Genomic DNA, 26,533 nt, shown 5'->3' on the forward strand with positions numbered 1-26,533 from the left:
TGGAATTCCTCCGAAAAAAGTGAATGCTTAACTGCTGAATCTTCTATTGGTACATAGACAACTATTTGGACCGATAGGCTTAGCAATCTTGATTGTTATAACTTACAAAGGACGATGTTACAACATCGAGACGATTGCTTAGCTAAGAAAATCAATATATTGCCTATATAGCTTATTCTTTACTCTTAGACCTTTTTGAAGAAGATTCTATTACTGACATGTTTAATTCAATATATAGACCTTTTTGTAGGTAATGTATTTGATTCAAGGCCTTGTCAAATTTCAATATATAGAGTATAGACCAAAAGAAAAGGTCTTGCAATTGTAGAATCTTTTCTTTATGCTATATTGAATCACTGCGATAACAGTATATGTTTCATAGTTATCTTGGTTTATCGTTTCAACATGTAGATTGTCCCAGCAACTTATGGCATACAAGTAAAAAGATCCGAAATAAGACCCCCTATAAAGCATATATTGTTTAATCCTCATGTAAAACCCCAACAAGCAACAACTGTGGACCCAAAGATAAACATCCGGGCCATTCTATCCAACCTGAAGATTTACAGAATCGTGCACTGTAATTTCCTTTTCCCATAACGGTGGCCTACCATGCGTTAGTTTGATATTGATCAATATCAAACTGGTCATCCATTGTATCAAAATATAATTTAACAAAAACCACGTCGGAACATGATTTCAGCCGGTCCAAGTTGAAAGTGGGGAATTTGCTACTATAGAAACACTTCCTTTCATCATTCATCATGGCAACGAGTTACCTGAAGAATAAACCAACGATCAAAATGCAGAGTTGAAAGAAATAATTGAATCTGCAGTTATTACTTATTACCAGTAGAGGACATAGACACAATGATCTTTCAGCTGCATTGAAGAACTCTTCGGGGATCAAGCTGCCCGCTACAATAACTAGAAGAAACAATTGAAAGCTCTAGTCTTCCTTTCCATTCTTCGCCAGGTTTCAAAGTGATAGGTTTTTCAATAGCAGCAGCCTCTACACAAACCATATGCTTATACTCATTATCACCAAAATCAGTCATAGCCTTTGCTTTTTTATCCCAAGGATTCCACACAACTGCAATAATCAATAATCAATGATAAAAGGGATTAAGGTAACAATCAGTAGTGAAACTGATTCCAGAATATATAAAAGCAAATATATATATAGTGGGCTAGCAAATGCCCAGCCCATGAAAAAGGTGTAGAAAACATAATAACAAGAAGGAACAGAGGAGACAATTTGGGGTAACCCGGAGCCTGGCTCCTCCTTCCAGCTCTTCCTCTACTCTTCAACACACAAAAAGGTCTTTCATGCCTCATTGTGAATCGTAAACCCCATCCCTAAACAATTGATGACCCTGGCTCTGTCTTCCACTCTCTTCTTCTCATCCTTTGCCTTGCAAACATTCTCAGATCATGCATATTCTTAGACTTTGGGAAGATAAAAAATAGCACAAGCTTAAAATGCATGAGAAGATTATAATCACCAGCATCAGGAAGCCCATCTTTACGTAACACATATGTTCTCTTCTTCTCGTGATCAATAATAGCAATCTTTGTAGGAGTGCTGAGATACATCTTGTCAACCTATCATATAAAGAAAAAGAGATGTATCAGTTTGGAACTCATGAATGCATGGGAAACAACAGTACACCCGAATTGGCTAAATGAATGTCATAAAGCAGTCTCACTTCTGATTCAAATGTTAAAGCATCCCCCTGTTCAGTAAAGCGTTTCTTTTTCTGCAAGTTGTCGAGATAATCTAGTGTCTCTAATCCCTCTACCCGGACTTCGCTGAATACAAGCAAACTGGTCGGTTAAATACTTAAATGCAATCCCAAATCACAGGCTACAAGTAAATTTCTGAACAATGAGAATAAATAAAACTCAGTGAACAGGCATTAAGTTGTAGTAAAGACCAAATATAATTCACCCAAAATAAAAAAAAGACTGAATAAGGCAACAACTTCCTTATTCTCTAAGAGATATAGAACAAAATGCGAAACTTAACAAAGAAATGAATTTGTGGGGGGAAAAAAGGAAATGAATTTCATATTTTGAGTTGAGAAAACAAGCTTTGCCCACATGATAAGATAATATAGTTCCATTGGCTTGTTTACTGTGGGGATCTTGAACTGTTTCTCAACCAAATCCAATAAGTAACAATGTAAAATTTGAGAACAGGGGCCAATTTAAAATAAAGACGAGCACATTAATATAAAACTCATTGTAGTGAGACAAAACATGGTCCAAGCTCTTACCATATATCTGAAACAGAGAAATATGTATGATAAGCAAATGTGAATGAAAATGGCTTCCCATCAGTGTTTGTGTTCCTAATCCGAGATGTCAACATCAGATCCCCTCCAGGTCCTAGAGCTACCCTAAGACGGAATTCAAAACTACACGCAGAAAGAAAAGCATAAAATATGAGAATTATAACAAAAACAACCCAAACAATAAAATGAAACATGAAAATATGAACTAAAAACAGGAATTCCAAAAAAAGATCATAAATAAAAGACATGTTTGTCCCTATATATACACCTGTGAGGCCAAATCTTCATTTCCTCTTCTGAGGGCTTAAGAATCAAATCAACAAAGGCTTTAATGGAATTATTTGTTGGAAAGGGAGGAGGGTGGTCATCAATGGCCCAGAAACGATTTCTAGCAAATCCATGCTGATCTAGGTTACCATGGCAGCTAAACTGCAAACAAAGAGCAAGCATCCTTGTACATGTTACATGGGATATGATTGTAAATTTTTAATAATACAATATCTAAAGGGTCATTTACAACCTACAAATTTCAGTTACATGAACAAGTGTTACATAGGAGTAGGATCTAACATGGTTGCAGGTTTAGTGTGATGGAGGCAGCAACGAAATCAAGATGCCTCAAGCTTATAATGTGACTAGCATACTTTTTGCGGATTATTAGCCAAGTGCAAATAATATATTTCGAGTTCAATTGAGTATTTTACTGCTTTGCTGCTGCTGGGCATGTATTATTTATGCAACTGTCACCTTCTTTTAACCTGCTTGACTCATCTGGAATGTTAATTATTCTTGTTGATGCCTGGTTATTTGGGTCCGCAACTTTTGACTAGCCTAAGTAATATACGAACACCAGAGAGGAAAAGGAGAACTTTTTTCTTTCTAAGAAAAATATTATGATTCCAGAGTAATTCTCTATGTTTAATTTCACACATTATCTTGACCTATTTTTCGTGGCAGACATTATAAAATATAAATTAATTCCATAAGCAACTTGTTGATCACCTCTAAAACTTCAGTCTACAGCTTTGCTATTCCTTCAGCACACAATCTCCCCCTAGCCTATGAAATATCATACTTCATATAGATCTTAACAATGTATTTAAGGAGAGTTTCTCACAATTTGAGTTAGGAGCTTAAGAACCAACTATTTAACAACTTCTAATCTCGTCTCTTTTCTCCTTTGTTCTCCAATTTCTACTTACTCTAAATTAAAAGAAAGCAGAATTATCACAACAAAAGCATCTCGGGAAAATGAAACAAAAAAAAATATATCATGAGAAGTACATACTTGAGGAAAGCATATTGGAATCCCTCCACGAATTGCCTTCGGAGGCTTAAAAGTAGCCTGCAATATCAATAAAAGAAGATGTATCAGAGCTTATAAAATTGATTGATGGAGTTGAAAATTTTCAAAAATATATTTACATGGACAAATCATAGTCACATAATTTTCACTATTCTTTCGCACTAAACAGCTTATATAAAAATATAGTGACTTATCATAACTTTATATCTTAACCAAGATTAATCAAATCGGGAGCACCATATTAGTAGTAGAAAGTCAGAGCATTCAATCGTATCATATTAACCTAGTAACAATTACAAGAGTAAATCAAGACTGAAACATACTTTCAGATAGATCCTAATCATCCTATATTCTTTAAAAGTAAATTGACTAACTTAATGCAGGAGAACACTCATCACAAGCTGATGTTTACAACCTAATTGAGAATATATATATTCCGCAGTCATCTTGACATATAATCATAAAGAAATCAGCTACAAACCATTATAGAGACAGAAATTACAAACTTGTTTTGCAGTATACCTTGCTACTAAGGAAAAGCAATTCTTCACCATGGTCATTCTTCCAAGAAGTCACATGACCACCGTATAAGTACACCTGAAGTCCAATAACAAAGAAATGAAACATAATCAGAGCAAAATAATACCAGAACATACACACATGAGACCTACTTAATCCACAGCGAAAAACAGCAAAATAAAAAAAAAATATAAAATAAAATCAAACACCAAAACCACGCAGCTCTATGCAAAGAAACTACACCAAAAGTTAAATCAAATTGTTCTAGAACAATCCTTCTAAAGAGCAGAGTTAACTTCAGCTGCAACACACGAATTAAAAAATAAATATTAAGGTGACGAGATCAGTACTCTAGAAACCGATAATAATCATAGTTATAGCAAAGGTGAAATGCGAGAATCAAAGAACGAAACCGAGAAAGTATGCAGATCAAGCAGTTTTCGATGAAAACCGAATATAGAAAAATGCAGGGATTAAGGTGCATGAAACATGATGCACGATGCATGATTGAAGCATGGAATCGGACCTCGGCGGAGCTTCCACGTGGATCGCGAAGAAGAACCTTGTCGAGGCCATTGAAGCCCTTGCAAACCTCATAGTACCTACTCTTCTCGCTGCTCATGGCTAATTCCTACCTCTTCCGAAGCTTCACCACTGGCACAACCACCGTCACCACCACCATATAGGGATGCTATGTTTGTGTATATATATTTCTCAGTTCACACTCATTAGTTCTAGATTTACGGTTTCTCGGTAACCCCTACCAATTCCACATTGTTTTCTGTAACTGCAATCTCTTCAATTTTCTTCTTTTTTTTTTTTTTTTTTTTCCGTTACTCTTTTTTGGATTTCTCGATAAGACGTACGTATATACTGCAAATACTGTTGGGTACGTGTTCAGTAATCGTGCATTTCGAACGCTGATAGATACATATAAAATAATTAATAACTAATATAATAATAATATATCGTATTCAAACTTGATAGATTTTTTCATTTTAATAAAGTTAAGTTGGCATCAACTTCACTCATCTCACCAGAAGCAGGGCACAGTTTTAAAATGGTAACTTTGTCTTGGAATTGGAAAACTAAAGATATGGACACAGTAATTTTAATATTTGGCGAGAAACATGTTACTTTTAATAAATGATATTTTTATAGTGAATGCTATGGTGTCTATCACATTGTACCTAAGTTACTAAAAAGGGTAAACAAATAATATTTAATAAATTTTATATGATTTATTTTTTACTTTAAAAGATAAGTTAGGTAATTTAGACATCATAACAAAGACACCATAAAACTCACCTATTCTTATAGTAGACTAGTAGTCTATAAACATAGCATTCTGCATTAATTCAGAATTTGAGACCGTAGTTAATTTTATGGCTTGAATTCGTAATTTTGAAATTATAGAGACTTTGAGATTACAAAAACGATTAATCGTTGTTCTAAGATTTTCTTTCAGTAGTCTATCAATATTTTGAAATCAAAATTTTTCTAATTTTTTGTGTTTATTCTTCGTATTAATTTATGTTTTAATTATCTTTTTAATAAATAAATAAATAATTAAATATACGCTATTTTTTAGGACGCTGTCAACTTTATAAAGATACTTTTCTTCTAAACTTAATTTGTACAATTTGTAGAGTTGAAGTTCAACAAAAGCAAGAAAAAGTTGCCATAAACAAGAATAAGAAGAGAAAAAAATGATACTTTTATTTGCAAAATAATTAACTTTGAGTGGTTTATACACTCTGCTGTACAAATTTTATCCTCAATTATCAATACAACCTAAGATATTATCATATTGCAAGCTCAAAATTGCTTCGCCAAAATTAATAATGAATGAAAGAATGATTGGAGAAAACTCAATAAAGGCAACCTCAAGCAGTTCTCAACAAAGAAAAAAACTCTGCACATCATCAAACCACTACAAATAAAGGTGGAGAATGGTGGAAAATCTCCAGTTTCTCTCTACATCATGAAATCCATCTTGGGAGGAGCAGAAGCAGCTATGTTAAAAAACACTGATGCTGTCCCTTTCAATCCATGCCAGTTTATCACTACAGAATAGATAGCATATCTGAGGTGTATAAGAAAAAGAGCAAAGACAACAATGTGGAAGTTAAAAAATATGTAGACAGTGACAGGCAAAGTTTCCTTCTACCTGCAACTTGAACTGCATTGAATCAACACGAGGCAAAGTATAATGTAAACCTCAGAACAATTGAACGGTCACTTTGAGTTTGTTTTGTTTCCATTTCGGCAACTTGTAAAATTCAGTCTTCGTCATGCCAAGTTTTTCTTTGAACTCTGTTGCTGACAGATAAGCCTACATGCATGTAGCTCAAACAAGTAAGAACCAAAATGAATAAATCTTATAAACACAGTTTTGAAGGTATTAAGAAAAGGTGACTAAGATGAAGGTGATTTTATATGAAGATGATAGCTGAGAACTGTTAGATGGTTTAATATGTTTGACCAAACTACTTAATATGATATGGGTAACATCTTAGCTATCATCTTTGAATCACCTTAAGAAAAAGCTTATACCTCTCGTTTAGTCACATCAATGTCTGGTACTGGATTGGTAGAAGCTGTGTTAACGCTATCATACGGATAAACTGGGAGTCCTTCATCATCGTCAGCTTCACCTTCTTTTGCATCTTCCTCTGTAAGAGATTCTAATCTGCTGCTCATAGAATCCTCACTATCACTTCTTTCTGGGTTTGATTTGAGCGTATTGGAAGTCACTTTACATCATAACAACACAAGAAACAGATGAGGTATATTACATTAAAGCAAAATCTATTACTGAAATCAAATATCAATGGAGGAGGAAACTCATCAAGTTTATTATTTCATACCTCTAAGCGACTGAGGTATCAACTTTCCCCGTGCTGAAGGCATTTCAAAACTAGAAGTAAGCCGAGCTATGGCTGAAGACTTAGATCCAAGACCAAGAGAAAGAGTATTCAAGTTTGCTGTCCCTGATTTTGGATACACTTTTCTCACAATTGGAGGTGGGGTTGAAAGGTTCCTATCTTTAGGCTTCTCAAAAGTGGATGCTATGGCATTAAATGCTGGCGACCGGCCCCTGACACGAACACGTTCAGGAGTAGGACTAACAGACATGCTGCGCGAGGAACGCTGGCACTTATCACCATATTGTAAAGATGGTCTTCGTTTTGGTTTCTGTTAATGTGTTAAATATTCAACAACCAAAAGGATAAATGAAAATGAAAACAAAATATAAATATGAAGGTCAATGCTTTCACTACTATGCAATAATGTAGAGCAGATTAGTAGATGAAGTACACTAGAACTATGAGAGGAAAATGAAAATGAAAAGTGAATCTTCAGAGAACTATAATTCAAGAACTGTCAGGGAAGCAAAGAAAAGATGCCTTACAACCACTGGTGGAGTACCCCCATTTCTCAAGATTGTAAGCTTCCTTTGAAATGAATTTCCAAGCATCTGCCAAGAAAAAGTGGGGTTGGGGGGAGGGGTGGATGATCAACAAACAAAAATTCAAAATGATATAAAATCATATAATTTAAGCTATTATACTGAGAAACTTACTGCAGCTTTTGCAGCCTCCCATTTGAAGAAACAAGTGAAGAACGGTGGCTCGCTACCTTCCATTACAATAAACATTGGAGTGGTCCGAGATAATTTTTCTAGAAGAAAATCATGCTCAATAAATTTCTGTTCAATCCAAAACAGTAAGTTAAGAATTGCACACCCCATGTCAGAAAGTACTAAAAGATGTAAAAGACAATGTAAGTCAAAATCTTATGGTAGTCTAATGTTATACTGGTCTTAAAAGGACAGAAAAACAACCATCTTGTGAAGTTATATTGATAACTCTTCAGAATATTATTCACTAAGTTATACTAGCACATTTAAAACTTCCAGCGAAAGCAAAATCAGTTATACCTCGCCAATGGTTAGAGACTGCATTCTGCTCTTGGGGTCAACTCCCTGGCCAACCCAGACAAAGATTTCAGAGTAACAATCCAAGATGAATATATCTTCTGTCATCAGATCATCCTGGGAAAAATTGTATATCTCTTTCACCTGCAAACATCCCTTCAGATTAATGCATTGTAGCAGGTACAAATTGATCAAACTTTTTGCCAGCATTTTATATTGAGAGTTAGTCTTAAAAGGAAGAATAGATGGTCAAAACTCAAGAAGGGGTATCATATCCAAACTTCAAATATAGATATTTTATATTGACCAGGTTAGCCATAATTTGTTTGTATTTAGCCAATATAAAATAAAGTTTGGTAATTATATGAGTTTAATTAACACCAGTGTCTAGCTAAAATATATCACAGGACATATAATCAAGTGAACAAGCATATGGACTGCCATTGCAATAACTTGATGAAAACCCAAGAATGCATCTTTCACACTTAATCAACAGTATGTCATCCCTGTTCTGTAACTATTCACTGCTGATTAAGCCGATTTTTTTAATTATCAAGGATTTATTTTGTTTCCTATTTTACCAGTTTGAGTACCAGCTTGATTTTCCATCTTGAATAATGATTACTTATATCAATACAGATAAGTCAGTGTAGGTACCTTTAAGTCTCCTCCTGGATGTTGGTCAATCAGGCAGCCCAAGAAATCATTATAAACAAGTCATCCATTTGCCTTCAAGAAGAGAGGGATCTGGGGGCGAACATAAATCTTTTCTATCAAACAAGAAAATAGTCCTTACCTTTTGAGAAGTGACAAGAAAATAGGTGAGGGTCATGCTCCTTGCCCCTCACAATCTTTTGACTTGGATATTCTGTTTTTCCTCCTAATAATTCCCAAAACTGTTCAGATTCTATACCTTCCTTATGTGATTTGGGTTGTAACTCTGGCTGCAGACAATTGGCAAATATATGCATTCAGGAAAAAGAAACTTACTTTATATATTGGTATATTTTTCAGCTCAGTGGCTTGGAAAAATGTGAGATCAATCCTATATATCCCAATGGAAAATGTGACACCATTATGCCTTGTCATGAATCATGTCTAAACTCAGCCCATTTACACTTAAATCTCTTCTAATCAACTCATTCAGAGTCTAATATAAGTATGTAGGTGGAAAAATGGTTATCCTTTGAAGTTGGATAAAACAGATATTTCAGATCAAGTATTTCTTGGAACATATCAGACCTTTATGAAATCCAGCATTCTCTCAACAAGTTCATGGTCTTCTGATGTTGTTAAACTTCCAGACCAACTAAAGAGGGCGGTTTCGCTATGAAGTATGTAGCAATGGGAGGAATTCAAGGAGGAAGCAACCTGGTTGGCAAAAGAATATTCATTAGTGTGCATTACTCATACAAAATGGGTCTATAGAGATAGGCACTGTAAAGAGGCAAATGACATACTGGTTCAACTTGTATAGCTTGCATATTTTCTGGATCAGAGCCCTGGATGCGGAATAATGCAACACCAGCCTCTTTGTATGTCTCATCTGGAATTCCCTTTTCTGCAATGTGATTCTTGTATCCATCACTAAGTCCACCCTGATAAACAGTATTAAAGGAAAACAGTTATATTCGTCAAAAAGAGTGGTTTTTTTCTTAGTTCCAAAAGATGAGGATCCCACACCTTAAAAACGATGAAAGTTTGCATGATAGCATGAAATTGAATTGGTTCACTGCCCTCATAGATACGTGCCTTCAATCAATTGGACATGGATAATGTCAATAAGGACATGAGCAATGAGTGGACATAATCTTGCAACAAATCGAAATGAAAAATTACCATGGAAGGGATAAACTTCATTGACTCAACCATTTTGCAGCCCATTGAAAGAGCTGTAGTTCTATCTCCCTACTTTCAAAAATAAATAAATAAATAAATTACCATGTAAGGTATGCAGGTTAATATAGTACAGTTCTGAAACAATTTCTGTTTCCAGTACCAAAGAAAATACCAATGTTGTGATTGTTTGGAGACATCATGTTTTGCAAGCAGATTTTAAGTTGTTTTATTTTGTAATAAATCATCATAAACAGACATGCAAGAAGAACCAGAGGAAAATATTTCAAATCTTTCACCTCAACACTATTATTTCCCATCCATGCTCCTATGAGACACTCTTCCCTATCATCTCCGTTATATGTATACTGAAATATATAGCAATCTCCACTATAAAACTTTGAAAGTTCAGAGTCTGGTAGGGAAATTTTTTCCTGATCGTTTACGCGCCAAACCTGTGCAGTAATAGTAAACCCCTTGTTAACAACAGAAGCAAAAGAGAAATGTTGAAATGAAGCACAGTCAAGCCAATCATTCGAGCCAAAAAGGGAGAAATACAGAGCATATTTCTAAAATTGTTAAGGGATGCTATTTATCAAAACCTTATGAAGCAATACAAATATTTGCCTAAGATATCTAGCCACAACTGCTTGTAAATTCATAAATTCCACAATGGAATTGACTACTTTCTCTTTGCTGTTTCAAGTCAACAATTATGATCTAAGTAAGGCATGCTTTTCGGTGAAAACTTAAATAGTAACAAAGTGGAACGAAGGAAAATTCTTGGGATCAATAAAGCAAAAAGAAACCATGGGAAAGAGCTTTTGTCAAGCCTTACATGGGGTTACAATACCAATAGCCAAAATTAATTCTTCAGAATTCCAAGTTAAATCTAAACAAGTCAATGTTTCACATATTGAAGTATATAATAGAATACAGCTTGCATGTCATGTATGCTTGAAGTCATCTTTAGAAGGAGAAACCAGTGGAGCTTTCAGCATGCAGATGACTTAGTGTAAATGATTCTTGCATTACAAAAAATCAAAAGACATCAGTGTTGATGGATTAAGATACCTGCAAATGTCCTGTGCAATCAATGTGCGGTTTAGGTTCTTCTTTTACTGGCTCAGCTTTCAATAGACCCTTTACATCCACTCCTTGACGTTTTAGAAGTGCTATAAAGAAACAAAATAATACATAAATTTATAAGAATATAATGACAGTATGACCAATTATGCTGAGAAACAAATATAAAGGAGGAGAAATCTATACAGGCTACAAAAGCTACAAAGTTTATTTCAAACTAACCTGCCACCTTGCCGCGTCCATCTTCGGAATTTTGCACATTAGTTGTCTCAGGCCAAGAATCAAACTTGGACTTGAACATCACTGTTTCAAATCCTTCAATTATACGAATTATCTGGGATTTCGGTCGGTCGGTGCTATTGAGTAACTCCTGTTTTAAGTTAGCAGCAATTTAAGAGTCATAACTCAGTAAAATGTTGAACAGTATTAAGAAAGATATAATCAAATGAGGTCTTACTTCTGCAGATACACCTGCGCTTTTTCTTGCATCAAGAGAAGTGTTTCTTCCCATCCATATAAACACTTCCAACCCACAATCTAGAATATAGCATTTTTTTGTTTCAAGTAACTCCCTTGTCAAAGAATCAGCTTCAATTGGTTCTGCCTTCCCTTTTTCAACACTGTAAAAGTGCTACTTTCATTAATTAACTAGAGCATTATAGAATCTATTTAAATATAATCATTGATTTTCACCAATATAATCTGCTCACTGAAACAACATATTACCGAAGCAGCTTTAGAGGATGAGAACCATGTTTAGCATCATCACTAGCGCCTTTTCGGGGAAGAGGAGCAAAGCCTCCAAATAAAGCCCAGAATTCTCCACTTTCAGCATCAGCCATCAACTTTCCATCCTCTGCATGGAAGTTCAAGTACATACATTCAATTCATGATACTAAGCAATCACTTTGAAAATTTTAAAATATATCTCTATACTTGCCAATAGCAGCTATGTCACATTTGCCATCATGGTAAGTATCCTTAATATACTGCACAACTTCCAATGCTTTAGCCCTTTCTTGAATAGATGAAGTGGAACCATTAAATTGGAAGATTTTGGACTCGGTATCCAGAATAAAAACATCATCATGGTTGAGAGAAGATCGAGCAAAAGGAACCTGTAACCAACACATATAGCTAAATCACAAGTAGTACTAAGGTCTCCATGCATGTGTGGTGTGATATACGGTCTGGACAATAATAAGACTCAAAGCTAAACAAGTTATTGTCACACTTGCCTCTCTAACGTGTACAACATGTTTTCCTTTGACCTCAAACAACCGTGTCTTATATTCTTCAGCCTCAGCATGGTTGAAACCAGAGGCAATTCCACCTTCTTGTGGTATAATGCATGGTTTGAAATAAGACAGGAACTTTTCAGTTTCGTGACCTTGCACCTCACGATACTGAACAGCACGTCCTCCTAGAGTTGCATCCAACTCAACTGTTTTTATAGCTGCAGTACCAGCTTCATCCTATGTTATTGTCATCAAGTCATCATGATTAGTAACATGTTATAAAGAGCTAGTTGAATCAAAAACAGGTGGAGGAGAATGGCAATATATAAACAATAAAACTTACCTGACTGGTGTCTTTTCCAAGCCAGAAATGGATATCATGGCGTAGAGCACCACTTTTTGAAGCAGTTGTCTGCATGGAGTGTATCAGAAAAAAGAAAACTTTGGCACATCAACATCTTTTATGTTTGTACCTAGAAAATGCATATAACAGCAAGAACTGTTCTGTATCACTTTGTCATATTTGAATCTAACTAAATTCTCAGGCTTGATAATGTCCCCCTTCTTTTGGTTGCACAGCTTTACTCTTATGATAAAAGTTAGAGGTTTTAATTTGATAGTGAAACACTAAATATCAACTTAATATTAGAGTTCCTCTCCACCTTCTAAGGTTGCACTCTTTATGCAAGAAAGCCAGAGAGGCAAAGTTAGCATAAAATAGAAACATTATTTAATAGGATTTCTTACATCTAATTCTCTCCCTATACTTCATAATAGTGGGAGCCGCATGTGCTAAATCACCCTAAAAGCATTTAAGTTCCATAACCAATGTTCACAAAGAAAAAAAAAAGAAGGAGCAAATATCAAAATCGATCTCGTGTGACATAACATAACAACAATAAATGTCAATATGAGGCCAGCATTCCATGAAAGAGAAACCAGTTGGAAAATATTGGTTACCTTTAAGATCACATATGAGTCACCAGTGTAAAACTTCCCATGAGAAGACTCAGGGATGGGAACTGGATTAAAATTCTCAATACGCCAAATTTCAAGTCCACTATCTATGGTTAAGGAAAACCATAATGAAGAAGTACTAGTAAGAGTACAAGCACGAAATCAAAACTAAATGAACTTGAATAAACTATCTCCAGATGAAAATATTATAAATTGTAAACATCACAATACATTGAGACAGAGAGAAGATAGATATATTATTGTTAACTAGTTCAGGATACTCCTTCTGTCCAGCTCCTTTGAAAGCTGGATCCAAATCTTTCATTGAAACAGCCATCCTTGAATATCAACAATAATTACCCTGAAACAAAGCAATGAATCTGGATATCAAATTAGCTGAATCTGTTCTATAGCTGAAAATAGGAAATGGTGAATTGCAAAGGTAGCTTATCAGCAACGGAAACAAAACGCGCCACCCCCAAAAAATCATAGAACGAGATTCAGACACATTTTTTCGGGTGGCATTTTGTTGCAATTTTTTGTTGATCATTGTATCCGCATTCTTCAATGCCTTCAATCGAATAATATTAGCGCGCGCGTCGCAATTGGATTGAGAATCGAAAGCGAGTTTTTGGATGAATTCAAAATTTTCTATGACTAAATAAGAAGGAAAAAAAACCACGCACAATAAAAACTATACCTTTTTCTTATAATTAATGTGGGAATCAGCTACAGTGCGATGAGAAATTCCATTGTTTTGGTATGTAGCAGTGGGTAATAAATGACACTGAATATGCATCCATACATGTATCACCACTTTTTTGTTTTTTTTTTTTGTTTTTTCCAATTTCTATTTTCTATAAATTTGTTTGTTCTAGAGGTTTTCTCTTTTGCATGTTAGTGACATTTCCTTTTTCTCTTTTTTTTTTTAATTTTATTTAATTTTTAATAAATTTGGGACAATAATTATTTGAGGAGATAGAAGAGATGAGAGCGAATGGAGTAGGGAGTTTAAGAATGTTTGGCAATGGAGGGAGCTGACTTCCGCATTTTGTGGATTGAATGCCAAAAACATACTTTAGCCTAAGGTGCTGCTGCTTGCTAGGAATTATTAAAATTAAACTTTATATAATTACAGTTACAAATGATGGAAGTATTTATATGAATATCACGTACTAATTCATGTGTATAATTTATGGTAGAAACTCATATTCAATTAACTTTATGTGAAATTGATAAGTGAGAGCCGTTAGATGATAATTTAATTAATGATTATATTACGTGTACATTAAAATTAGTCACCGGTATAAAATATATGTTGAAATATAAATACACATTAAAAATAAATTAAACCACATATATATAAATACATTGATGATTGATTTTAATGACTGATTTTAGTATACAAATAACATTTTTGTTCAACTAAAATATCAAGTCATTTAACGATTCTCAACTATCAATTTCAAGTGCACCTAAATTTTTAACATAATTTATTTGGGTATTAGAATAACACCATAAATATATATTTTGTAATTAAATATTTTACATGGGACGTATTGCATATTTCATACTTATTTTTCAAAAGATATTATGTTTCAAACGAGTTGAACTGTATTGATTGTTAAACATATAGTGAAGAAAACAAAATGAAATTGATATTACGAAATTCGTACATACATTATTCCATGTAAAAATACTAAAGAAAACTATGGTTATTAAGAAATGAAATCTAATACTATATTAAACACGGTTCAATTAGCATGATTCCTCTTGGTAGAAATGCTTCCTAAATGCATCCATATGATCCACTTGCAAACATATAGCAAGAACAACAGAACCATCACTATCAAGACCAGGAAGAAGAACAGAATCACCATCAAATTCATGTGTACCGGGATACATTTGAACCTCTTTACCCCATCCAAAGTCAAGGCCGTTGACCGGCAAAGTCAACCAACTGACCACACCCATGTTAGGGTTACCATAGAATGGACCCTTGTCACTTCTCATGGCATGAAGATCCTGAAACCTGCTCAAATCCTGTTGGTTCTTCAAGAACTCAATCTCTGACTTGATGTACTCATCAGTCACCTTCTCAATGGCTTCCCTTATTCTGCTTGAAGCATACCCTAATGGCCTTGAAACCAAATCACCGGAAAGAGAGGTTGCAACCACGTCCAAGGTTGCGTTCCCGAAGTACCCTTTTGGCAATGGCGGCTTCATGCGACACCTTGAATCCACACACACCCCTAGACACGTTGGTTGGTCATTTTTGTGCTCCCTTGCCTTGCATGCGCTTCTCCACACGTGCCCCGCTACTGTTTCGTACCTACAACACAACATATGCTAAACTTGCATAAGTGAAAAAATTAATAATCATTAGTTTTTATTTATTATTTTACAAATATCCTCGCTTTAAATAGCTTTTTTCCGCAAACCTTATCGAGAAATGGCAAATATTTTTAGTGGAAAAAACAAATTGTTAGTGTTGGTTCTAAGTTCTAACGCATAAATACAAGTGAGGAAGAATTTTTTTTTTGGAACAATTAGTAATTAATATTTAAAAATATAAATTAAAAATATGTTATTATTAGATTATTATTAAAAATTTAAATTAATAATTAAAAATATTGAATGAAAATAATAAATTATGTTGGCTCTTGAATTTTTTTAATACAAGTATTAAATATTTTCTAAAATATTAACTTATATCAAATTAAATTCTTTAAATAAACTCTTAATATATTATAGATTTTGTTAAGAAATTAATTTTTCTTTTAACTAACAATAATTTAACAAAATAACAAAGTATTGAAAAAATAAAAAAAAAAATGGATTATCATTGAATATTCACTTGAATATGATAGCTAATGAGATGAAAAAAAAAGTTAATTATTACTTAATTAGTTAATTATACTAAAAAGATAATAATACAATCATTTTATTTAATTTAATATCTACAATTTTATAATAAAAACTCACATATACAGTTATATTCATATAAAATTGATAGTTAAAATTTGTTAAATTATCTAATAATTCTCAACAATTAATTTTACATAAAGATAACTGCATATAAATTTTTACTTAATTTTATATATGTAACATTTTTATTATATCTAAATTTATTTATTTATTTATTTTAATAATAATTAATAAATATAAAATAAAAAAATTAGACTATTTTGGATTAATTTATACAACTATACAAAATATACACTAAAATTAATTATCAATATAAAATATATATTAAAAATAAATTAAATTATACTTATATTTATATACAAATATATGATAACTAATTTTAATATATAAATAATATTTTATATTTTTTATTATCTTGTAAATATTTTTTGGTAGTTGATTACCTGGTATAACCACGTCCATTGCTAGGTTTACCCCAACTAAGATTTGCCAAATTCCTCAACCCATCAACTTGTTGTTTGCTCAACTTGAAAAACTCCACCGTGGTTTTCTTTTTCCTCTGCTCCATATTGGTAGACTGCCCCAGCAACAACGGAGGATTTTCGAACTCCGACCGCCCATGGCCAGCCGGCAACGGCGCCAAAGGTGGTTCTCCGGCACGCAACACTTTCCTATCAAGAAACGGCACCATCTCCAAGGCCTCACCGCGCGCAAACCTCGACCACTCGTTGATAAAATGCAGTGCACTTTGTCCATCGGCAATGGCATGAGAAATCGCCAAGCTGAGGCCGAATCCGCCACACTTGAACGTCGTGAATTGAACAATGAACAGCGGCAACTCATGAATCGGGAGAGTATAGTCTACGTTTGGAGAAAGGTGGTAGAGATACTCGGACGAAAGTGACAAGTCACCAACCTCTTCTAGGGTTGATGACGATTCGGCTTCAATGAACTGAGCTCCCATGGCGTTGCATTCGAGCTGAAGACGACCGTTATTTATCCAGTGTAACCGACCAGCCAAGGGGTAAAATGGTACAAGCACACGACTCAAAGAGTCCTTCAAAGTGTTGACAATGGTGGAAGTGTGTAAGGTTGTGGGTTTATGATAGAAGTAGATGGTGGGAACATGTGTGATGGTTCCTATTTGGTCCCATTCGGATAATGGTAAGCGACCACACCATGTTGCCTCGTTAGGCCTCACCATGCAAGACCCTATTAACGTGATTGCCATAGTGTAATTGAATGCTTGGTGGTGAAAATGTTTGTTATTACTTATAGTATAGGTAGTAACTATGAAAATGCATGTTATCTTACCATAAATGTAGGATGAAATGAAATCCATATGAGGGGTTGGTTACGTTGTAGCACCAAAGAGTCAGAATTTCAGCTTTGGTTTAAGCGCATTATAGTGCAGGCACGATTTCAATTTTTTGAATAAATTTGTTGCTTGCACGTTTTTACTTTCTCCTACTTCAACTTTTCACCAATGTGTAAAATGGAAACAAAATTCTCTTTGTTATTCATTTAGAGAGTAATACTACGTTATCAACAAAGTTTATCTTCTTTTTTAAATATTTGATAATTTTAAATTCTAAGTATAAAAATAAAGGAAAAGTAAAAGAGGGTCAGCCAAAAAAATAAATAATTTAACTAATTTATAATTATATTTAATTAATTTTATTTGTTTTTAATTTATAATATTTGATATTAATTGTTTCTCACCCCAAATTAAAATTCTGAATGATATGTTGAAGAAATAGGGGCGGGAATCACAGAACTTCCAACAATCCCGATTCTTAGTATATAAAAAAAATTATAAAATATATAAAAGAACATCCATTTAGTATGAAAAAAAAAAACATTCTGATACTTAGTAGAAGAAACATCCTAATACCTAGTATAAGCACCATCTACGTAGAGATTTTGAATTCACACAGAGACATTTAGCTGGTTTTTGACTGGTACCTTCTCCGTTAAAAATAAAATATTAATCTAATCTACTAACTAATATTAATAAAAAGTGTTAACTCTCCATAATTTTTTATTTAAATTTATTTAATTTTGATCAATGATAATTATGCAGGAGAAACAGCTTGTGAATAGAGATGTTTTGATGTAACAAATTTACAAAATTTTTTAAATATACTGTCTTGTTTATTTTTATTTATTCACGAGTCTCAAATTTTTTATTTGTTTATGACCAGTTTAATGGGTTTGTTACGATGGGTAACCGGAGATTAATGGGTTGAACTCGTTGGGTTGGCCTAATCGTTTGAGGAAGCCTCCGAGCAGGTTTGCGCCTTGGGGCCTCCGTCCGATTTGTGTGTGAGAAAATGGGGTGGTACCTGCAAAGACACTCCGATGTGCTTAAGTTAGCAAGGGTATAAGCAGGTCTAGAGAGTATTGGGACTTTTTTATACCTGAGGGGTGTCAGTGTATTTATAGTGGTGAACCAATAACCACCGTTTGAGTAGTTTCACCTTTTAAGGAGGATAACCGTCCCTTTATCTTAGGGAGGTTAGAATATGGCTCCTGGAAGTGTGTTGAGAGATCTTAGGAGCAGTTACTTATTTGAAAGAGGGTTATCTACCAGCTAATCTTCGTTCCCGACTTCTTTGAGCCAAGTCGCTGTTGAGACCGACTTTCCAAGAGGAGGTCGGTAACGAGTGAGAGCCAATCTTTAAGATTGGGCCTTTTATTTGGGCCTGAACCTTAACATTGGAGCAGGATATGAATAGGGTTATATAAACATATCCATTTATTTAAAAAGATGATAAAAAGAGTTAATTTTAATCCAAAAAAATTAAATAAATAAATTTTTTTAGTGGGTGAATCAGATTTTTGAGTTGAATAAGGAAAAATGTTAAAAAAAAAAAATAATAATAAATCACCTATTCAACTTACTCTTTTTAATTTATCGAGCTCAATTTATTTAATCCAAAATCAGACTCAACACATTTAATCTGAAATTTAAGTAGGTCTGATTTAAAAAGTAAAAATTCGTTCGTTTTTTGGTTTTCCACGGTATCCCCCAACCCGGCAGGTCAAGGACTAATCCGTCGCGGTACTGAGCTCCATTTAAGGGTTTGCCGCTGGCCAATGGGTTGCTGCATGCACAAGGCGGGATTCGAACCCCCGACACTTGCTTAAGCGGACTAGTGAGCTAACCACTAGACCAACCCAACTAACCCCACGAATTTGGTCCATTTTGAAATTTGTAACTTTTTTGGGACTACAATTTATTTTCTTATCTTCGAATTATTTTTCTTATTATCCATCGGGTCAAAGACTAGGAAAAATATAAAAGGGAGAGTAGTACTAATACAACAAGCCCATATAGGTCCATGAAAAGCCCAATTGGCCCAACATTTTTTATTATTTGCCTGTTTTTTATTTGACCCACTATCATTCGGTTTTCATAACCATGAATTAAATCATCTTCTCAGCTAAGAGGGTTTAGGGGTTTGCACTTTGCAGTTTGCAGTATCAAACCCTCCCCTTTCAGCTAACGGTGTTTAGGGTTTTGCTCCTGCAGCAGTTGTTATTGTTGAAATCTTGAAGCTGAAATTATCAAAATTAGCGTGCGATGGCGTCTCGACCGGAGCTGGTGGCGCCACCTGAGATATTCTATGATGACGCCGAAGCTCGCAAGTACACTTCTTCTTCCCGTATCGTTGAAATTCAGGTTTTTTTTTTTTTTTCCTACCTGTACTTCTTTTCCCTTTACTATACTCAATTCCGATCCTGATTATGTTTACTTCTTAGATGAGCTTATTGAACTAATTTCTGTTTATGTTAAATCGAATTAAAACAAACAAAAATAGGCATCACTGTCGGAGAGAGCCCTCGAGCTTCTTGCTTTGCCCGATGATGGCATTCCCAAGTTACTCCTCGATATAGGTAATTCATTATCTTATCATTATTATGCTTATCATGATCATATGAATATGCTTTTATGAATGTGGAAGTAGCATTTTTTTTTTACAATTGTAATATTGGTTTATTTGTTCTATGTAGGTTGTGGATCAGGACTTAGTGGTGAGACACTTTCAGAGAATGGACATCACTGGATTGGTCTTGACATTTCCCCATCAATGCTCAGTATGTTATTTATTTATTTATATATTTATTTTTTTAGGGAGATAGATTGAGTTTAGATGAATTTTTGTTATTCCTTCATTCCTGTTATTTTGCTTTTGCTTTTGGTTTGTTGACATATTCTAATTTTAACTCTCAGATGTTGCTGTTGAGCGAGAGGTTGAGGGTGACCTTCTACTTGGTGACATGGGCCAGGTATTCACCCTAAAGCACTTTCAGTTTCCAAGTTGGTTCTTAATTTTGTGCATTTCACCTGTTTAATTCGTTTCTTAATAGCCTTTAGTTTTTGGTTTCAGGGTTTAGGGCTTCGTCCTGGAGTAATTGATGGGGTCATTAGTATATCTGCTGTTCAGGTGTGCTTTAATTAATAATTTTTGTAAATGTCTTAGCTTTGGGATTTTGCATTAGGATTTAGGAAAACTTTCTACCTTTGAATTGGATTTTGCATTACTTTAGTAGAGATTTGCTAATAGTGAACCAAGTGCAGCAGAAGTATGCATAGGAACACCCTAGGAACAACAAAATAATGGTAATAAATGAGGATAAGAAAATATAATAGATTATGAGTACCACAGCATGAACACCATATTGGAAGTGAATGTAATGCCTTTTGAGAAGAATTTTTTTTACTGGTACTTGGTTAGAACCTTTCTGTAGTGTCTCAATGTATTTGTAATGCGTAGTAAATATTGTAATTTAAAAATTGTATAATCCAATATAACGAATCAAGAAAAATTTCTGGTTTGAACCTTATCATGTGAATAAATCATGGTTTTCAACTATCAACCCTTTTTGTGTGTCTCATACTCTTATTTCTATTCTTAATTTTGTGAACTTATTTGATGATGATCCAGTGGTTATGCAATGCTGATAAATCGTCTCACAATCCAATACTAAGATTGAAGTACGTTCCGTTTCTTATTTAGTCCACTTTTAATTATTTATAATTTGAATCTCCTTAAACTCTTAACTCAAGGACTTGGAAAATTGCAAACATCTAATGGTTATTTTTTGTATTGATAAATGTTGCTCTAATAACATACACTTTTTTCCCCCTCTCGTAGGGCTTTTTTCACTTCTTTGTACAGATGCTTGGCAAATGGAGCTAGAGCAGTATTTCAAATTTATCCTGAAAATATAAACCAGCGTGAATTGATTTTGAAGGCTGCTATGCGCGCTGGATTTGCTGGTGGTATAGTTGTTGATTTCCCACACAGGTTTGAACACTTGTTACATAACTACTAAGGCTTGATTTGTTTCAAGAGGAATTACATTTTTTCTTATTGGTTGTTCAATCAACCTCCAAAAATTGTTGTCTTCAAGTGTTTGGTGTTGTAATCCTATTTTCTGGTCAATCTAGCCATAGGACATTCTGGCTATCAATTGAGCTAAATTTGTGTCCTTTTGATGAGGTAAATAAGTGTGTATTGTGAAGCACAAGAGATGTATGTGATCCATTCCTCTGTTCACTTGGCAGTTTTCGTTTTGTTTCTACATTGTTTGCACAAACCAGCTGAAATTTATTACATAATTTATCTTGGATAGGATCATCTTGAACTGTATATTTAACTTGCTTGCAAATGTGCATCGGTAGCTTATGACTCTTTGCCTAGCCCTCCCGTGCATTGTGGTCGACTAACTTGAAATTGTCTTATGACAGTACTAAGAAGAGAAAAGAATTTCTTGTTCTCACATGTGGTCAAAGAGCAGTAAATTCAATGCCGGAGGGTAAAGATGACAATGGGGAGAGTTGCTCTGATGATGACAGTGAAGATGAAGAAAATCAGACTGTGAGTGTCTCTTCATAACTATTAATTCATTTTAGATCTTTCCAGAGACAAATTGAGCTCTCTAGAGAATTAGAACTCCAAAAAATCGTGGCTTTTAGCATTCCCCCCTCCCCCTTCTCCCCTGCTTGTTTGAGCTTTTAGTTTATTGAACAAAAATAAAAATACTGCAGGTACGAGTTTCAGACAGGCATAGACCCCAGAAGAAACAGAAATGGAATAAGAGTGGCAAGGGAAAAGAATGGATAAAGAGGAAGAAGGAGCAGATGAGAAGAAGAGGAAATGCTGTACCTCCGGATACCAAGTACACAGGTCGGAAACGGAAGGATCGCTTTTAATCTATTTGACACTTTCCTTTCTGTCGTGCATACCATACCAACCCATATGCTATTTATAGACGGGCACAAACTGCATCTGTCCTGAAGGATAGTGTTGCGTGCTCAATGGAAGCTCCTCAATCAAATGGAGTAGAGGACAATGAACAAATTACACTGTGGTGTGATAACACTTATTTTGGGATCCTCAGTCATAAGGCTGTTCTTTAAATTATAGGCGATCTTTTAAAATCTTTAATTTTTGGATCAATTGGTGTAAGGAGAGTCAAATCTACATTTGCTTTTCTGTTTTTTATTATTTGACGAGCTACATTTTGCTACCGTGATGCATTCACGAGTTTTGTTTGCTTTCTGTGTATCATTTTTTTAATTATTATTATTACTATTATTGTTTAAGAGAACCCAAATGATTTGTGATAATGTGTTAAACTCTATGAAGCACGGACACGGGACACGACACGCGACACGGCGACACGCGAATTTTAAAAAGTTGTCGGACACGGGGATACGCATATATTAATAATATAATATATTTAAATAGAGATATGTCTTAATAGAGATATTTCAAAAACAACCATATGATATGTATTTTTCCTAAAGTGTATAGGTATTCAAAAGATAAAAATTCTAAATTTCTATGTCTTAATAAAGATAGTAAGAATTTTGTATATCACATGTACACAAAAAAAAAGTTATCTAAAGTCATTCATTCTCCATCATATATGGTTGATATCTTCATCATTAGAAAAAGTCACTCTTTCCAACTCCGGTTCATCAAGAGAAAGGTGAGCAACTTCAAGAACACCATTTTCTTCATCAATTGGTGAAAAAGCATCTCCAGCAATATCCCACATCATAGTTTCTCCTTTATTATATTGTGGAATTTTTCTTGAAAGAAGACGAAGATTAGTGTGGACAAATACTAAATTTTTTGCACGTTTAGGCTTCAACTTGTTTCTTTTCAGGGAATGGATAAAAGAATATGTGCTCCAATTCCTTTCACAACAAGAAGATGAAGATGGTTGCCCTAGTAGCCTAAGAGCAATTAGTTGAAGAAATTTTGCTTTACTACCATGAATTAGCCACCAAGACTTTGCATCAACTATGCCTCTATCATTCAAAGAGTCATAATCATCAAAGACACCTCTACCATCAGAAAAGTTTGCAAATTCAATGTTTACCTTTCTCCTTTCTTCTTCATTAGGAAAATACCTCTTCAAGCATTTAACTCTCTCATTAGTGATCTCAATATCTTGATGAGGAGAAACTCGTGTAAGATCTTCTCTCAACCATTGGTGGCTATAATACCTATATAATTAGTGTTTAAGCATAAATTAATAATGATTCAATTATCTTCACTTATAAATTAAAGTTATAAACAATAAATGTAAAAAGTTACCTTGGATTCAATGAATGTGCTAAACAATGAAGAGGTGTGCTACTTTTTGTCCATCTTTAAACTAATATTGAGTGCACAACATCGTAGAAGGACGATGACTCTTGTTCATCTTTTCTTTCATAGAGATATATAGCACTTTTTACTTTCTTGATCATTGAATCCCACATATCATGGACCAAATGAAGAGTAGGTGCATCTGTGTCTGTACTTCTTAAAACATCATAAATAGGATTTGTGAAAGCAAGAATATAATCAATTTTTTGCCACCAATTTTCACTCAAAATCTTTTCTGTAACAACTTCAGCTCTGCCAATATTATCTTCCTTATATGAAGACCACTTCTCACTTATAACCATCTCTTTGAGGCCTTGCTTTAACAACCTAAATCTTTTGAGCATCACAATAGTAGAAGCAAATCGAGTAGGAGCAACATTAAGCAACTTCAATGTATTAAATTCATTGAAAATAGATAACCTCATATGATGATTAACAATAAAATTTTTTATAAAAGAAACATCGTCAGCAATTTGAGTAATCCATGAGCATTCTTGATAAACAAAATTATTCTTCTCTGTATTCTTAGCTGCACAAATGTCCTTTAAAGCAAGGTTGAGAGTATGAACAACACAAGGAGTCCAAAAAACAGATGGAAATTCAGCTTCAATCAATAAACCAGCCGCTTTACAAACCGGCGCATTATCAGTCATAATCTGCACTACATTTGAGAGACCAACTTCTCTTATGACATCTCTTATTTGCTTTGCAACATAATCTTTGTCTTTGATCTCATCTGAACAATCTACAGCTTTCAAAAACATAGGCCCACTTTCAGTTACAGCCATAAAATTAAGAAGAGGCCTCCTTTGGGGATCACTCCATCCATCACTTACAATGCTCACTCCCTTTCCACTCCATGAATTCTTAGTAGGTTCTAACATTCTCTCCACATGTTGCTTCTCTTTCTCAAGCAAAGTTGTCCTCAATTTATTATATCCAGGAGGAATATAACCATTAATATAATTATTGGCAGCATAAGAAAAAGCTTTGACAAAATACGGATTTTTTGCTAGATGAAAAGGTAATCCAGATGAAAAAACATTCTAGCAATATGTAAATCTAGAGTCTCCCTTGCATTCACATTAAAAGCTTTCTCTAAAGGTCCAGTAGCTCTTTTTTTTCTTGAATCAATTTCATTTGCATTAGATAAGGGTGGAAGAGGAATTGACTTAGCCTTTTTACTTTCATGCAACAATGTACTTTCACTATCAAGTTTCTTAAGTTCTTCAAGCTTTGTTGATGTAACTTTTGCACAAAATCTAATTTCTTTTCCTGAAATCTTCAATAAATGTGCTCTTACTCTAGTATAAGAACCACTGAATAAAACTTTGCAAAATTTACATTGAAATTCAAGATTTCCGCCCCCTTCAATTTTATCTTTCTTTGTTACAAATTTCTATAAAGGCTTATCAACACTTTCTTCAAAATTATTTTGAACACTCTCTGAACTCATCTCTCACAATCCTACAATAATTTAAGAAACAAAATTATTTTTTTATAATTCAATTTCTTGAGCAAAACAGAACCAAAAAAAGCATTAAGAGCAAACAAAACCAAAGAAAATTATTATATAATACTAAACATTTGTGTAAGTAAGCTGAGTTCATTCCCAGCTATTATTGTTTAATGTTTACTACAAAAGAAACAAATAAAAACATATTATAAAAGGTGCGAATTACCAATGACCACAACAAAACCTTAACAAATAATCCTTCAATATGAACATGATTACTAAGAAGAGAAACATAACCTAAAGTTATGAATCAGGATTAGCATTAGAACCATGATATATATAATAACGGCATATACATAAATGCATATAGAACAAATTATAGTACAGACAAATTGCTATCTAGAGTCTAGACATTTACACTAAAACTCAAAATAAATTGATTTCTAGGAATCTTACAAGTCACTGCATATTCCACTTCATATACATAAGTGCTGAATACTGCCATATTATGTATGCTAAAAAACAAATTAACAATCAATCCAGTTTTTTTCCCCTTGTCTTTTTTCTATCAGTTCTGTGTCTTTCTATTACTTTCTAATTTCTAATCTTCTCATAGCAGCAATAAAAAATTATGAAAGAAGTCTCTAACAATATCTAATTCCAGAAGCACAAAACAAAACAAAACAAAACAAAACAAAACAAAACAAAACCAAACCAAGGAGATGCACATAACAAAATAGAAATCCAAAATCAAATGGAAGCACAAAAATGACAAAACAAATCAGAACCAAAGAGAAGCACAGAGGCCAGAGAAAAATAGAAATACAGAACCAGAAAATTGATTGATGGAAAAATAAATATTCTCCCTTACTTGAAATGGAGGATGCAGAAGAGCACGAGAGCAGGGCAACGGTCACGTTAGAAGTGGTGACCGGGGAGGTGGCGAACACGGCAATGAAGAGGTGGCAAACCGGGGAGTGAACGGCAGCGAACGGCGATGACAAGCACCGCAGAAGAAGTGACGGCAGTGAAGAGAAGATGCTGAGATTAAGAGTGAGTGGGTGTGGAGAGAGATGATGAACATCCACGGTGGTGACGACCGAAGGTGGCGGCGATGGCTGGAGGTGGTGGTAGACTGGCAGTGAGGAGAGGGTGAGTGGGTTGGAGCCACAGAGCCAGAGACGGGTTTGGGGGTGGAGGTGAAAGGTTAGGTTTTTAACTTTTTGTTAAAGTGAAGGGTGAAAGACTGAAAGTGAAATTGATGTTCCAAAATGGCATTGGGCCGTGTCCGGCCGTG

The 26,533-nt window shown here is 34.3% G+C and overlaps 4 protein-coding genes and 1 pseudogene across 6 annotated transcripts; 1 reads left to right on the forward strand and 4 right to left on the reverse strand.

Moving 5' to 3' along the window:
• Positions 1–332: 332 nt before the first annotated feature.
• LOC107642621 (Galactose mutarotase-like superfamily protein) lies at positions 333–5,032 on the reverse strand. Its single transcript, XM_016346034.3, has 9 exons — positions 4,649–5,032; positions 4,126–4,200; positions 3,586–3,642; positions 2,566–2,726; positions 2,280–2,420; positions 1,710–1,812; positions 1,506–1,605; positions 851–1,093; positions 333–779 (listed from the first exon to the last, which is right to left on the reverse strand). Exons 1-8 carry the CDS (start codon positions 4,742–4,744, stop codon positions 879–881), a joined length of 948 nt encoding a protein of 315 aa, XP_016201520.1. The 5' UTR covers positions 4,745–5,032; the 3' UTR covers positions 333–779; positions 851–878.
• A 788-nt stretch (positions 5,033–5,820) lies between these two features.
• Positions 5,821–13,948, reverse strand: VLN5 (actin filament bundling protein P-115-ABP protein). 2 transcript variants are annotated; one of them, XM_088502282.1, is made up of 23 exons: positions 13,880–13,948; positions 13,461–13,540; positions 13,183–13,282; positions 12,566–12,634; positions 12,223–12,459; positions 11,925–12,102; positions 11,711–11,840; positions 11,442–11,604; positions 11,207–11,354; positions 10,973–11,073; positions 10,198–10,353; positions 9,902–9,970; positions 9,746–9,814; positions 9,523–9,660; positions 9,305–9,433; positions 8,842–9,006; positions 8,066–8,206; positions 7,709–7,834; positions 7,538–7,603; positions 6,993–7,320; positions 6,679–6,878; positions 6,293–6,457; positions 5,821–6,188 (listed from the first exon to the last, which is right to left on the reverse strand). In XM_088502282.1, exons 2-22 carry the CDS (start codon positions 13,514–13,516, stop codon positions 6,344–6,346), a joined length of 2,883 nt encoding a protein of 960 aa, XP_088358408.1. In that variant the 5' UTR covers positions 13,517–13,540; positions 13,880–13,948; the 3' UTR covers positions 5,821–6,188; positions 6,293–6,343. The 2 variants fall into 2 exon arrangements, with proteins under 2 accessions (XP_088358408.1, XP_088358406.1); XM_088502280.1 differs by lacking the exon at positions 13,880–13,948 and having other exon boundaries at positions 13,461–13,861.
• Positions 13,949–14,937: 989 nt separating this feature from the next.
• SHT (spermidine hydroxycinnamoyl transferase) lies at positions 14,938–17,338 on the reverse strand. The gene is made up of 2 exons (XM_016317752.3): positions 16,551–17,338; positions 14,938–15,511 (listed from the first exon to the last, which is right to left on the reverse strand). Exons 1-2 carry the CDS (start codon positions 17,336–17,338, stop codon positions 14,938–14,940), a joined length of 1,362 nt encoding a protein of 453 aa, XP_016173238.1.
• A 2,180-nt stretch (positions 17,339–19,518) lies between these two features.
• RID2 (S-adenosyl-L-methionine-dependent methyltransferases superfamily protein) lies at positions 19,519–22,675 on the forward strand. Its single transcript, XM_088502283.1, has 9 exons — positions 19,519–19,792; positions 19,932–20,007; positions 20,125–20,208; positions 20,345–20,400; positions 20,502–20,558; positions 21,060–21,109; positions 21,270–21,422; positions 21,866–21,995; positions 22,166–22,675. The coding sequence occupies exons 1-9, from the start codon at positions 19,694–19,696 to the stop codon at positions 22,328–22,330; spliced, it is 870 nt and encodes a 289-aa protein (XP_088358409.1). The 5' UTR covers positions 19,519–19,693; the 3' UTR covers positions 22,331–22,675.
• Positions 22,676–23,043: 368 nt separating this feature from the next.
• Positions 23,044–25,236, reverse strand: LOC107615719 (uncharacterized; annotated as a pseudogene). Its single transcript, XR_015902712.1, has 2 exons — positions 23,727–25,236; positions 23,044–23,635 (listed from the first exon to the last, which is right to left on the reverse strand). The product of XR_015902712.1 is annotated as an uncharacterized LOC107615719 (transcript).
• Positions 25,237–26,533: the final 1,297 nt, after the last annotated feature.

This window comes from Arachis ipaensis, chromosome B1, assembly GCF_059453495.1.
Source record: "Arachis ipaensis isolate K30076 ecotype BB chromosome B1, ASM5945349v1, whole genome shotgun sequence".
NCBI classification, from domain to species: Eukaryota; Viridiplantae; Streptophyta; class Magnoliopsida; order Fabales; family Fabaceae; genus Arachis; species Arachis ipaensis.

Excerpts from the sequence above, each read along its gene's own strand:
- LOC107642621 (XM_016346034.3), bottom strand. The coding sequence starts at position 4,744 with ATGAGCAGCGAGAAGAGTAGGTACTATGAGGTTTGCAAGGGCTTCAAT. Across the intron at positions 1,813-2,279 it reads TTCTCTGTTTCAGATATATG|CGAAGTCCGGGTAGAGGGAT; the intron begins GTAAGAGCTTGG and ends GCTTGTATTCAG. Across the intron at positions 1,606-1,709 it reads CTTTAACATTTGAATCAGAA|GTTGACAAGATGTATCTCAG; the intron begins GTGAGACTGCTT and ends TTTATATGATAG.
- RID2 (XM_088502283.1), top strand. The coding sequence starts at position 19,694 with ATGGCGTCTCGACCGGAGCTGGTGGCGCCACCTGAGATATTCTATGAT. Across the intron at positions 20,401-20,501 it reads TACTTGGTGACATGGGCCAG|GGTTTAGGGCTTCGTCCTGG; the intron begins GTATTCACCCTA and ends TTTTGGTTTCAG. Across the intron at positions 20,559-21,059 it reads TTAGTATATCTGCTGTTCAG|TGGTTATGCAATGCTGATAA; the intron begins GTGTGCTTTAAT and ends ATGATGATCCAG.
- VLN5 (XM_088502282.1), bottom strand. The coding sequence starts at position 13,516 with ATGGCTGTTTCAATGAAAGATTTGGATCCAGCTTTCAAAGGAGCTGGA. Across the intron at positions 11,841-11,924 it reads ATGTGACATAGCTGCTATTG|AGGATGGAAAGTTGATGGCT; the intron begins GCAAGTATAGAG and ends ACTTCCATGCAG. Across the intron at positions 6,458-6,678 it reads TTGATGTGACTAAACGAGAG|GCTTATCTGTCAGCAACAGA; the intron begins GTATAAGCTTTT and ends ACATGCATGTAG.
- SHT (XM_016317752.3), bottom strand. The coding sequence starts at position 17,338 with ATGGCAATCACGTTAATAGGGTCTTGCATGGTGAGGCCTAACGAGGCA. Across the intron at positions 15,512-16,550 it reads AATGGACGTGGTTATACCAG|GTACGAAACAGTAGCGGGGC; the intron begins GTAATCAACTAC and ends GTTGTGTTGTAG.